The sequence below is a fragment of the Nyctibius grandis genome, chromosome 3, assembly GCF_013368605.1.
Source record: "Nyctibius grandis isolate bNycGra1 chromosome 3, bNycGra1.pri, whole genome shotgun sequence".
NCBI lineage: Eukaryota > Metazoa > Chordata > Aves > Nyctibiiformes > Nyctibiidae > Nyctibius > Nyctibius grandis.
The window spans coordinates 110539781-110553775 of NC_090660.1; the positions used below are offsets into that span (position 1 = coordinate 110539781).

General features: G+C 39.5%; 1 protein-coding gene across 1 annotated transcript in view; it reads right to left on the reverse strand.

The window, feature by feature from the left end:
• Positions 1-338: 338 nt before the first annotated feature.
• AGO2 (argonaute RISC catalytic component 2) overlaps positions 339-13995 on the reverse strand; it is a 67571-nt gene continuing 53914 nt past the window's right edge. The window contains exons 18-19 of the mRNA XM_068397233.1: positions 13686-13885; positions 339-13342 (exon numbers count right to left, since the gene is read on the reverse strand). Of these exons, the coding sequence (XP_068253334.1) occupies positions 13234-13342; positions 13686-13885 (309 nt within the window). The 3' untranslated portion in view covers positions 339-13233. The remainder of the gene's footprint in view (positions 13343-13685; positions 13886-13995) is intronic.

Genomic DNA, 13995 nt, shown 5'->3' on the forward strand with positions numbered 1-13995 from the left:
AATCAATAATTTTTGATTCGATTCCGACCTCTGACAGTGAGAAAAACACAGCACCAGTGCTGCACAATAATTGCTATTTGCATAGTACACAGGGACTTCTTACCCATGTCCTGGGATTTCTCTGTTTCGTGGCATTCAGCAGCTCCCCACGCATGAGATGTCCTCCATGAGGTGTCCTCCATGAGATGTCCTCCCACTGCCCTTCTCTACTCACTATGGAAAATTATTTAGGCCGTGAATATGTCCCTGCTGTGTGCTCACAGTAAAACACAGTCTCACGGTGCACAAGGAACTGCAGAAAGTGGCTGAATTAAATAAAAAAGACGTCAAACAGGAACTTGTAAAGATGAGGAATTTTATTTTATTGACATACTATGAGGCAAAACAAAATTGACACCATACAAAATAACTTTATAAAATATCATTCACATCATTATTTTGTCAGGAATTACAGCATTCGGAGCTTGTTACAAGTCTTATGTTTTGAGGTGAAAAACACTATGCTAAATCTTTAGTATTAGTTGTATATATACAGTAAGAAACCAAAACAGAAACTGTTAGGTTTTTCATGAGTTTATTGCAAAAGTAGTGCAAACTATTTTACCTTGCAAGCTGTAAAACAAACTTGGAAAAGGACCCACCTAAGCTTAAAAACATGACAATAAATGCTCAATTTCACAGCCTTTGAAGCTTCCTTCAACAGTTCTCAACAAAGAAATTCCCCATCTCTGCACATTTTTAGATTTTTTTTTTACTGACTCGGAAACGAAGACGTAGACGACGCACCCACACTAGCAAGCGGCCAGAGAGCAGGAGGGACCCTGCTCCGACAAGAGGCGCAACTCTTCCCATGTCCCACTGCTTCGCCATCACCCCCAAAACATTGACCAACAAAGTCTGGTCAGTTTGGTTTTCCTCCGTTAATAAGCTGCCCCTCTCCACACTCGTATTTGAGAAAAGAGTCAAGAAAGCAGTACGAGCAAAAAAAAAAAATTAAAATAAAGAATTAGGAACATGTATTGTCTGTTTTAGAACTATAGTATCCTTTTCCTGAAGTCTACGGAAAGCGTATTTCCTCGTGGTCCCCCTCCCCTTCACGTACACAATGCAGGGCAAATTCATCCCGACCTACTGCGTGAAACCAAGGCAGGATACTACGTTCTACGAGATCAATAGAAAAAACAACGGTCTAAAATGCTACTGGGGTCCTCCAAAGCAAAACAGGTAGCTAGTTACCTAGTAAATAAAAAATAAAAGCAAACAAATGCTACATGAAAAATGTTAAAGGAACAAAATGCAGCATATTCAGGCTCTTTTTTTATTTTTTTTTTCTTGAGGTACCTATATAAATATTACCTTCTGCCCAAAGTACTATTCGTTTTGTTAAAAAACTAAAATCCTTATCACGAGCCAATTGCAGGGCATACATTATTACTGAGAAAGTGCAACCATGCTGATCATTTATATGCAGCATATTAAAGGATGATTAGGCTTTAGAAAATATAGCTTAAGTATAGACCTGATGGAGCAAGTTTTATAAAAACATTGAACAGAGGCATTTTCCTTTTGTTCGAGTCTCTCTGCAGCAGAAAGCCTTAGGAAACAGCTTCGGAGTCCTGCCACGATGGAATGGCAGCACTTTTACAATTCCATATATAGATTTTTTTTTTTTCTTTAATATTTAAACTAACTACAATTTTACAGAAAAGATTCCCCCCTCTGTATTAGGTACTGGTAAAAAGTCGCCTTTTTTTTTTTTTTAAAACTTCAAAAAAAAAAAAAGATAGCACATCACAACTGAAAATTTTCCAAAAAGGAATTATTTCTTAAGTAAAAAAGGTTCACATAGTAGAAAAAACTTACACGTAGTTGTAAACTGTTACATACAAAACTGTGGAAAAGTCAATGACATTTTATTCCCTTACCCTCACACACGTCTCCCTTCATTTTGTATATATACATGCACACACACACACACTTGTGTAATGTAGGTGTGTATATATGCATATATAGATAGATACACAGATGTATAGATCTAGGGCTGGGATTATATATTTCAAAAAATTCTTTATTGGGTATTTCTCTTTGCCTAGGTCTGCTGTGATACTGTACATTTTATGACTCGCTACACTGAAAAAATCTTTTAAAATTTAAAATTTCCTAAAACTACGTTTTGTGGCTTTTTTTTTTACTTTGCGGTTAAAATTCATTTGCTGTTTTTAATTCTGACTTTTGATTGTTACGCACTGGGGGGAAGAAAAAAAAAAAACACACACAAAGGCACAAAGGATAAAACTCAAATACAATATTGTTGTCTCTGCACAATAAACGCAGAGGGTTTGGTTCGCTGAGCGTCGCCTCCGAGAGGTCACTCGTCACACGCAGTTTGGTCGCTTTTGCCAATCTCAATTTGATTAAATAGCACCCAACTGTTTAAATGAGGTAGATCCAAATGGGGGGTGGGGAGGAAAAGCAGCAAGCTGGGTCCCCAACACTTTCTTTGCCTCTATCTAAAATGTTTTAAGGATTATATGTCAGTCGTAAGAAGGGGAAAACAATGGCACTATCTGAAGCAAGCGCAGAACTCAAGAACAGCTTTTTTTTTTATGTCAATTTAAGTCACAATCCTCCTTCAGGCAGAGATTTCCTAGCAGGGGGAGGGAGGAGAAGTATATTCCAACAACAAAAAAAAAATAAAAGCTGAGAGATGTGAGGAAGCCCATTTGGGGGTCACAGTATAGAGATCTACACGTTTCCCTTTATTTCTCAGGTGAGAAGACTTCTTTTTTCTACTACTTTAGCTTTATAGGATCATCCTACTCTTGTTAAAACAGTATTTTTTTTTGCATATTCTGAGAAAAATCTGACAAATTTATCGTTAAGGCTTAATTTAAAGTGGCATCGCCAGACGGCGTCATGCAAATGGTAAACCATGTCATCAAGATACACACAATGTACTTCAACTACACACACACCTACGCGAAACCTCATCATCTAAGTAACATAAAGTGACACTTACGATTCTGTAGTAAATTCTACAACGCCGCTGACGCGTCTCAGAGTCAGTCAAGGGTAGTTTTGTGTCCGCTTTTTGTCTTACAAGTGCTACTCTTACCCAAAGAGCACCACAGCATATTGCAAGCACAACACATTTTAATACAGATGCAACACACATACAAACTAGTCAACATACATTTAGTACCACTTGAAATGAGGCCCTTAACATTGTAGTTTTGCTTTCTTTCAAAAAAATAGCAAACTTTTAAATGGTCATAAAAACATTTTAAGGGAACATTTACAAGATGAAATTTCGGAATTGATTTTTGGTTTGTGTTTTTTTTTCAGTTATTTTATAAAAAATTTTTTAAAAAAATTGAAAACTATTTAAACAAAAGATTAAAACCTTAACAGATGTCAGTTAAATCTGCAATGTACCAAAATGAAGGGAAAAAAAAAAATATAAATTTAATCAATACATTCTGTTTTCCATTTCACCCTCCCAAGATCAAGTTAACCACTTTGCTGCACAGAAATCTGGGACTGGGTCTTTACTTATGAACTGCCCTAAATTCAGAGATTTTTGTGATTGTCCAAACTAATGAAGTACTGCGGATGCTAGTGAAATTGTGCTCATTATTTCCAGCAAAATACTGACTTTGTATCTTTTATAAACAGTCCCCGCTTTCCTTACACTAACATATGTGTGTGTATACACATATGGATACACACACACACACACACACACACATATATATGTATATATATAAAATCTACTAAGCTTTATCAACAAATTACAGAAAACAAGTGGTAACACTCTTCAGGATCGCACATGACTTCGCCAGATATACTTCCTCATTGCACCTAATTTAAAATTTGATTTTCCAAGATACTTAATTCTGAAACTCACTCCTTAATGGTTTTTTTTGGTTTTTTTTTTTTTTTTTTTTTTTTTTTGGGTTTTTTTTTTTGTTCCTTTTCTTTCTTTTCTTCCCCCCCCTGAACAAATACCCTGCTTTCCCAAATTGTCTACTGGAAATTATTCCTTAATTAAAACTTCATTAAGGAAAAGCACATAATATCTAACCCTCCCCCCCGCCACCTCCATGTACTCAAATTATTTCTACTGCCCAAAAACAGGTAATAAAGAATTGGAAAAATGCAACAATCTCTTGGTGGGAGACATTCTGGGGGTTCAACACTGACAGACAAGTGAAGATCAGTTAAAGATTCAAGTCGGTCAGGCAATTAGAGACACGTTATTTAAAATAAAATTACAAAGTTGTCACCTGTAAATGAGATGAGCAATTGAAGGGCTCAGTCTGGTTAAGTCCCATGAGCAAACATAACAGGAACAACAAAATTCGGGTCGATAGACCTCATTTTTTTACAGCACGGAAACAGTAGGATCTGAGCATCTCACAGCTGATGCAGAATTAACTTTGGTGAAATCCAGAAACAAATTTCTTTGTACGTTACGTTGACACATGACACGTTTGATCCTACCCACAGCCCGTGACCATGTAGGTGAGATTTTGGGGCGCCCATAAAGCACAGACCCGATCTGCTCCGAGTCAAGTACGTGGCAAACCAAAATGTGCAATTTTATGTATACTGGCATGAGTGAAGCTTCCTCTATTCATGGATTTAAAAACAGGAAAAGCTGATAAATACAGAATAGAGTCCACATTAAATGTATTTTTTTTTTTCCGACAGGAAATCTAACTTAACAAAGCAAATACAAAGAGCACCAGCCAGGGGACTGGAAACTCCCAGGCTTGCTTGCTGACCTTTTCACGATTCATGCTTGCCAAGCACGCTCAAAACACCATCAAATGGCCAGAAAAATTTAAATTTCTATTTCAGGGACAATTCCTAGGCCTGCTCCCAGCTTAGTCAACATCTGTAATCCCTGCTGCTGAATAGATAGTAGTTACTCCAGCAGGTCTTTTAGTTGTGCTTAAAGAAGGGGGGGAGGGGGAATAACAAAACCAAAGCAGCCCGATACAACAGCACATCCAAAAGGTGGGAGAAAAAAATAACTAAAATCTGTACACTCCTAAGAACCACGTAGAAATGCATATGCCCTTTAATACAGATTTGTAATGCGAGTACTTGGCTCTTCAAAACCACACAGGTAGCTTGGCTGGTTGAAGAGTAGCCATAGGTAGTTTTAAGATGCACCCACTGAGGCAGTGCACGGACAAATTCAAAGCAGTTACTCTTTTGAGGATATTTCGAAGGGAGGAAGGGAGCAGCCAGCCTTCATCTGGTGCTGTGGGTCCCCTCCCTGACTGCTGCCACATGCAAAACTCCCCAAGACCAAGACTTGCTCTTGCCAACCCCTCACACCTCCAAATGCCTGAACGCCCCCATCCTCGCTCCAACCAAGTCCAAAGCCCTCTGATACGGAGGGCTTAAACCCCAAGTCAACCTGAGGGACCTGCCTACCAATATTTTGGGGACGGGGCCGACAGATGTGTGTGGGGTGGAGGATCTGCGGAGGGTAGTGCCACAGCTCTGGCTGCACTCAAGGGCCCCTCGCAAGGAAGCCAGAAGGAAAACCAAGGGAGTATTATTTAACTGTCACCTTAACAAGTGCTTAATTAGCAGTTTTACAAGAAAATGTTTCCCCTCCCCTCCTTATCTCATTCCCACGAGGGATGGGGTAGCATAGCGCAGACAGCATTTCTCTTCTCTATAGACACGCCAAGCACCTACAGCACAGGGCTCTTTCCTCGCTTAAACTTCCCGACGCTCCTTTGGGTTTGCAGACCACGTCTAGAAAGCACACGACGTCACTCTTGTCCTTTTACAAGGAGATGCTCCCAGCGCAGCGCGTTCAGCACGCCTGCGCGGCGAAACCCCTTCCAGGCCACAACAACGCCCATAGTGTCTACGGATCCGTCATACAAGATGTAGTGAAGTATTTTGTGAAAAGCAGTTGTTTACCCGAGAGCAAAACCCCGTCCTTCACGCTTTTGGGGGGAGCTTTGTTAAATTATTAACTGAGAACTGAACAAAATGTTTGGGATTTTGCCCCGTTTCAGTTATTAGTGAGCTTAGTTATTCGGTCACTCACTGTTGCTCAACAAGAACTGGCTTCCAGAAAGCCAGAACTTCAACAATCCTCCCTGCCATCAATAAGCTTCGTTAGTGTCTACACCCAAAGATTAAGATGATGAAATTGCAGGTAGCATGTAATCCCAGCAAACTTGCTTCTGAGATGCCAATATCTGTAGCATAAAGCCCAGTAACTTTTAAATAATAATAAAAAAAAACCCTCTTAACACTGCTACGAAACCACACACCAGCGCGTTGTGCTTAAACAGGTAGTATTTCTGTCAGCAGAGTGGTTAATTATAAAATGAGGAAGCTTGTTCGGATTCATTGTAAACAAAACATGTATTAACACAGTTTTCTACAGTTTCATTTCATGTCATTTAAAGCACCTTTAGTCTGCGTGCGCTTGTTTCAAGGTTGAGTTACGGCCGAGGCTTTGCACGTGACTGACACTAAATATTCACAATATGAACAGACTCAAGGTTGGGGTGGTTGTTTGGTGTTTTGTTTTGTTTCCCCATTTTAAAGTTTATTATGATCTGAGCAGGGAATATAGTATTGTCACTGTTACAGTCTTATGTCAACTTATCTAAAAAATACGTTAAAAAAATATTCCAAGATATCATTTTTTGCCTCAGATTCAAAATATATTTCAAGCACCTTCATGTAATTTTCAGTGAAAACATGACATTTTTCGGCCAACGGCTAAAGTATGAAAACATTTTTCATTGGAAACAACAGTATACAAACTGAGCGAGTGAAGGGACAGGTTATCGAGGGAGTCTCTATCGAACAATTTCCGATACCTTCTTAACACCTCGCATCGACACAAGCCACATCTACGCCTTAGGAAGACAGGAGGGACGACAAGGAGCCGTCCAAGATCACAGTATGGCACCGCTAGTTCTCCAGCAAGAAACAAAACAGTAAAAATACAGTTCGTTTGGGAGCATTTTGGCTGCGTAGTAGTAGGTTCACTTGAAAAATTAATTCATCTGCGGAGGAATACAGGAGGTAGCCTTTAACTGCATCTGCTTGCTGACTAAAGAGCGTTACAAACCCACCTTTTGTAGTGATTTGGCCAAGCCATTACATTCATATTAACACTTCAGGCGAAGAAACAACGCCGAAAAAGCAACTGGAACACACTAAATGAGATAAAACGGATTACGTGCCACACACACACACACACACACACACACAATAACACCCCCATATCCTTCAGATTAAAACCATCTCGGAGGAATTCATTTTTCCAGTCGTTAACCCTCAGACACAGGAGGCAAAACTTGCTGTTTCGCATCCTAACGCTAGACGACGAGGCTGGAGTTTGGGTCTCTCCTGTCCTCGAGGGTTAAAGAAGCAAAAGGCAATTAATTACTCAGGGACAGGAGACTGATGGCTTTTTCATGTGGACATAAGAGAGGCAACACTATTTCGGAGTTCAGAGCACTAAAACATCCACTGCACTCGATAACCCCACATACACGAGGGACCGAGAGCAAGACATTGTAACTTGGATCCCAAATCCCTGTTATTCCACTAATTCTGCCACACAGACCTGGTTCTTCTTCACATGACCCAAGAATCAGATGCTGAAAGAAGCAAGGAAAACACGTGACAGCTACAGTTGATAGTCCAGATGTTGATAGTCCAGATATTACCTTAATGCCATGAGCCATCTATCAGTGATATCAAAGATGGGCATTCAAACGTTGCACGGACAACGAGCACACCAGTAGCTTAAAAACTGCCTTTGTTATCTTTATGGTGTGGGAGAAATGTGCATAGAGAAGAAATATTTTATAAATACAGAGAAACCCTAAATATTTCCACTGTAATAAAGCAACTGTGCCCTTGGATTCATACCATAAAGCAAACAGAAAGTAGAACAACATCGAAAACCGAAGCTCATCTCTCAATACTGTAAAATATGGCAGTATTCCCAAGAATGTAAGAACAAGGAATGGCATCGACAGCATTTCAGTATTTGCTATACGTAGCGCTATGTACAGTATTTTCAGCTACAGCAGATGCAAAAAAGAAGTCTTACAGTAAAAAGGGTTGTTTTTTAAAAAAAAAAAAAAATCAGTGCAATTACCTTCTACTTGGAAGTTTTCCTTAGAAAAGGCTGCAGGTATGCATCAAGAAGCATGTTACTGAATGTAATATAAAAGTAAAAAGAAAAAAGTACTGTTCTGCATTACAAATTGAGAAAGCCACACTGGCAGGACAAACACACACAAAGAGATGCTACTGTGGGAGAGGAGTATTAAAGAAATAGGAAAAAATGTGATTTTTATTACACTGGTATCAAGTGTGAAAAATACTGAGTGAGATTCGTTGGCATAAGATTGGGGTTTCCGCAGGCGAGACGCACGTGACCACTGTATTTGAGGAATTTACGGCTGCAGTAAAGAAAACAGAGTCGGCAGCGACACGCAAAGCCCTCCAGATCACCATCTTCTATTTAACTGAAAGCCTTTGCGCACACTAAACTTTAGATAAAAGCTTCAGAAGCATCTTAACTCGATTAGAAACGTCAGTCCTTTCAGAAAGCAACCTGGGCACGCAAAAACCTAAAGCCCAACACCTACCCTTCAAACCCTAAATTTAAAATCCTTGTGGAAATACTCTCTCTGGTCTTAGTTCTAAAAAAATGATCCATCAACATCTGAACATGACTTCTGCTAACAACAGACAAAGGCTGCAGGAGTTATTGATAGAGCCAGAATTAAGCTAAACCTTCGCAACTTTTTTGCTTTCACACTCGGGGAACGTTGCCTGGAGGCCTGGATAAAGATCAAAAATATTTATTATGGATTTCTTGTTTTAAGCATAAAAGTTTCCTGTTAATTTTCCATGCTGGCTCCAGCAGATTAAGACACAACACCTTTCCCTAACAACTCACCCAAAACCTGACAGATCTAGAAACAAGGAAATTAATATGCCAAAGCTTCTGTAACATGGAAGATCATTGATTGTAATTCAGCAAGCCAAATACAGTTCCTGAAATATTCTAACCCAAACCAAGCCAAAATAAGGAGTTCTAATAAAAACAGGTCATCTCACTCCGTACATCAGTGCATATGTACAAATTAAAGGTGTTATGATTGCATAGGGCCATCTTGAATGCCAAACTCATAAGGCAGTGACAAATCCACCTACTTCCAACATCACAACAGGACATTTCCTCTTCAGGATTGACTCAACTCTGTTTCCTGGGTGCTAGAAGAGGTGGAGGGGACATGTTACAATATTCAGCCACTGGAGCAGAAATTCCCAAAATTAAGCAAACCTAATTATTGCATTATATCTCCTACATATAAAAAAAAAATGACAACTTTTAAGTATTTTATCTTTGTGAATGTTATTTTTCACCTCCCAACAGGAGCATTTCACACTTGCTGCTGCTGGTTTTTGGGGGGTTGCTACAGAACCACGTGCTTCGGAAGGGCTCTCTGGAGATGTCTGGTCCAGCCCCCTGCCCAAAGCAGGTCCAGCAAGCCAAGACTGCGCAGGGACCTGTCCAGCCAAGTGTGAGCCTCTCCAAAGACAGTGATTCTACAACCTGTTCCAATCTTTGAATATTTTTGTTTCAATAGTGTTACTATTTCCATTAAAAAAAAACTAATGAGAAAACTAATCCATAGCAAGCAACTCATTAATATCTGTTCATCTCTCAAGCACACGCCTTTAAAACAAAAGAAATACTGCAATACAGGCTGTGGTCAGTTTGCCCATCACACCGCTCATGCCTGCAACAGGACTAAGATATTTTTGTCACTGAGTTGCAACTACTATAAGTTTTCAGACTTGCTAAGCACCAGGACCGCCTGCACCAACGACCGAATTCAAGCGAATTCAAGCCAGGAACATAACGGAGAGCAAGAGGAAGGCAAGGGATGAGGTCCTGCCCAGCGCTCTTCTGCAACGGGAGGCACGCAACTCCTTTGCACGGGCTGGAAAAAAACCCAAACCAACTGCCAGAGGGTAACGCACGTTTGGTTATTGCTGACCTGAGCTGCATAGTGACTTAGTGGTTATAACTGTCAACCTCAGCTGTGACTCCAACAGCAGGAATGTGTGTGAGACAGAGACGCCTTGAGCTGTGTGTTTACCTGAGATATTGCTGTTCTTGCTAGACACGTGGGGGGTAAGAAAAAAAAAAATAAGAGTAGAGTTTTAGGTGTTCGTGGTGGGTTTTTTTGACAGGAGACATTTTTGAATACGTAATTGATATTAAAAATATTCCCAGAAAGATAGCTGCTAGACTTAGAGCACGCTGTACTTTTCAAAGTATATATGTAATCAAAAGTTTTTTAGAAAAATGCTTTAAATTATTCACTAATTCACCACTTGTGGGAGGTGGGAGGGGAGGGGAAAGGAGGGAGAAATCAAGCCATAAAGAATTAGCAGTATTAGAGGCTTAAAAAGATCTGTATAAGGTAAAAATGTCCCTAGCCTGAAATGCATCTAACCATCCCAAGTTCTTCACACTCAGGGAAGGAAAGCTTCACAAAATTTCTGTTCATTCCGAGAGGATGCACAGACAACAGCTACTCTCAGATTAAGGGTCTGCCTAATACTCCTTTGCTCACAAAAAGGAGCTACAATGACTATTCCAGCCCAAAGAATACATCCAAATAGGATGCAATGAAGTCCCACAGTCTGCTTCAGAAATAAGACTTGAGGTCAAGACAGATGCTGCCCTCCTCACCCCATCTGACCACCTGTATAAAGTCATTTAGTCCAGATCTGCACAGAGAGGAAAGAGGAGGATGAATTTCACATCCAAGAGGTCTCTGCATAACAAAGAGCAAATAAACTAAATGGCATCTTAAAAGAGTTCATCTTTTTCCTGGTTGTTATGAATAATTCATATAAAAAAATAATTCTTATATAAAACTCTGCTGAATTAAAATTTTCACTGAAATCTGCAGCCTCTCAAACAAACGCATGGAGAGGTGCAGCATATCCACCATGGAAAGGTTTTGCAGTTTAGCAGTACTTCAGGGGAGGTATGTACGACCTGGCCGGAACACAGACAGACAGACAACACGACCTGCAATTTGCTTTGTGCTACACCAGCGTAATTTAAAATCTGGATTTACATCTCTATGACCAAGAAGAAAATCTGACCCAGCAGCCTTATCACCAAATTAGAACAATACAATTAATCTATTAATAGGTTTTATGTTGTTGTTTCACCTAAACACCACCGACAACCAACACACTGCTACGAGGTGAAGATCTGAACTTGCACAAAGTTATGTACCTACAACTCCTTATGCAGCAAAGGTTGGGCGTGTTCGAGCTTATTCAACAGCGACCGGTTCTACTCTACCCGCTGTATGGCACAGACCTCTATCGGTTAAAGCTACTCGCCCATCTCATTGGCTAGAGGTAAATGTATGCAAAACAGTGACTGAGCATCTGCTAAGAGAAAAGGGAAAAGACGAAGCAAAATGAATCAGCGGAAGAGAATGAAGTTTTCCAAACCTGCCTCTTAGCGTGTTATTTCAGCTATCCTATGAAAAACAAACAAAATCAAGTCAGCATAAACAAGATTCCTGGGCTTTTTCCATTTTCTTCTAAACCTGCTTGTGGCATTGTAATTAGTGCAATGGTTTACATATGTATCATGGTTTTTTTTATGAACCCAGTGTGCAAACTAACAGAAGCCTTTGTCTAATAATTATCAGTTTTAATTAATGCTTCTCCGAAGAGAATGGCAAAAAAACTCTCACATTTACTATTGACCTTATGCATAACGAAGAGAGTTTCACCTCCCTTCATAAGTAAACTTCGGTTTCCTAGGATTTATCTTTACTGCATAGATAGTCTCTGACTTTTGTCTACGTTACAGTGAGCCACTCTCCTCTGTTAGAGCTCCTACTTCACCCCTATTCAACATATAAATAAAATACAATTGTTTTGTGCTTGAATGAACGTAGAATGTTGGTCTCGTGTGCGTCTCTGAACTGCACAGGTAGAAACCTGCTATGTTGTGTGCACGCTTAAAAAGCCTTTCTACAAATTAACAAGCTATACAATATACACTGTATGTATCTCTGAACTCTCACGTCAAAGTCATTTGCATATTTTTGCATTTGAATAGTAATGTCCCCACGATAAGGTTTTAATTTCTAAATCCAAAGCATTCTTGATATGTTAAGAGAAGTATAATGAGCACTCCTTAGTAAATAAAAATAAATAATAGCATCTAGTCTATCACATTAATACTGTGAAACATATATAAAATTTACATTAACTCAAACAACAGTGAAAAAGGATTGTACTGTATTTATCACCACAGACCCGTATTCTTTAGAGACTTTGGAAAGTAAGCGTCACAGTCCTGTATGACAAATTCTAAAGTTAGTTGTCAGTATGATTTTAAAAAAATTCTTTACAATTTTTTTTCTTCAATGGCACATTTTCTTTTGCCAATCTAACTGGATCTATTAAAAGCTTAGGTACAAGTTCATTTTTTTTTTTTTTAAATTCTTCTTTAGTCTATGAAAAACATTTTCAAATGCAGCACAATAAAAAACATTCATGAACAAGCTTCAGAAAATACATTTGCCCTTAGACACACAGAGAATAATCTTTATAAGACAGTTGAAAACCAGAATTTCATCACTCTCTTCTTTTGAAAATAAAAATTTTGTAAATGCATCTAGAATAATCAAGGCTTCATAAATAGTCAAAAAATGCTTTGCTTTCTTTTGCATTAAAAGCTCATTCACAGCATTTTAGCCCATCAAACTTCAGTATGAATTAGATCTTCCCAAATTATTAAAAGCAATGCAATGAATAGCAAACTGAATGAGGAGTTTTGTGGGTTGGGTTGTTTTTTTTTTTTCCCTAAGCCCTGAGATCACAGCTCTTGATTTAATTATAAAATATGGGTCTGTTTTATACCAAGCAGCTTAGAGATTTTTGGCAAACCACATTTCCAACAATAGCGGGGTTTGGTACAAGAATGCAGTTCGTAATCAGGTCTGAAATTCTGGACGGAAGGCTTTCTTGCAACTGGGAAAAAGAAAATTAAGATGCATCCCTCATTGCTGGCTGTCACTGTAGCTTGGGCAACTGTTGGTCTAAGTGCAGCTGGTCTCATGTGAATCCAACTCCGTACTGTACTGAGTCGCTAAACATTAAAACATGTCAAGCAAAGTACATAGTGCGCAACGTGTCCTGATGAACTTGAACTGCTTTAGCAAGTGCTTGATGATCTCTGCCATTACTCTGACCAGAAGTGTGGCTTCCTTCAGCACTGAAAGAGAAGGGAGGTGGGGGGGAAAAAAAAAAAAGAGGTTGGGGGAAAAGAGAAACCCTATTTAATCTGCCTCTCCTTGCACATAATGTTTTTGTATCACTCATTTCTTCTGAACAGAACGGTCAAAAGTTAATTACCCTTAAAACACCACTGAAGTTCTGAAACAGAAAGAAGCACAGAAGCATACAGGAACCTCGTCTGCTTTTTTCCACAACAGAACTCAGTGATAAGACCCAATTCACCCTCAAACTGCTAACTGAGGGATACTACTGACCCCACAAGCCCACTTCCTTCCTGCTTCCTTTCAAATTCTGTAATAATTCAAAACTACCCAACTCACCTATCGTGTTCTTTATCCACCAGATGATACCTGGCTCTGAAGGCAACCAGGTGCGCGTAGTATGCTGGTGCAGGGATGGAAACAGAACGAGTACAGCGTACGTACGTATGACACAGCTGGTAGGTAAGAATCTGCAGTTCATCTGAAGAGAAACGATTGTCATCCCAGAGGACGTGGTAATGAGAAGGTCTGCTTGTTCCCTGAAGGCAGATCACACAGGACGTCAGCATTTCAAAAACATCTCTACATTTCCACCTCTGCAGGTGAACCGCAGTACAACCACCCGCCTCCTCAAAACTCACATGTGAGC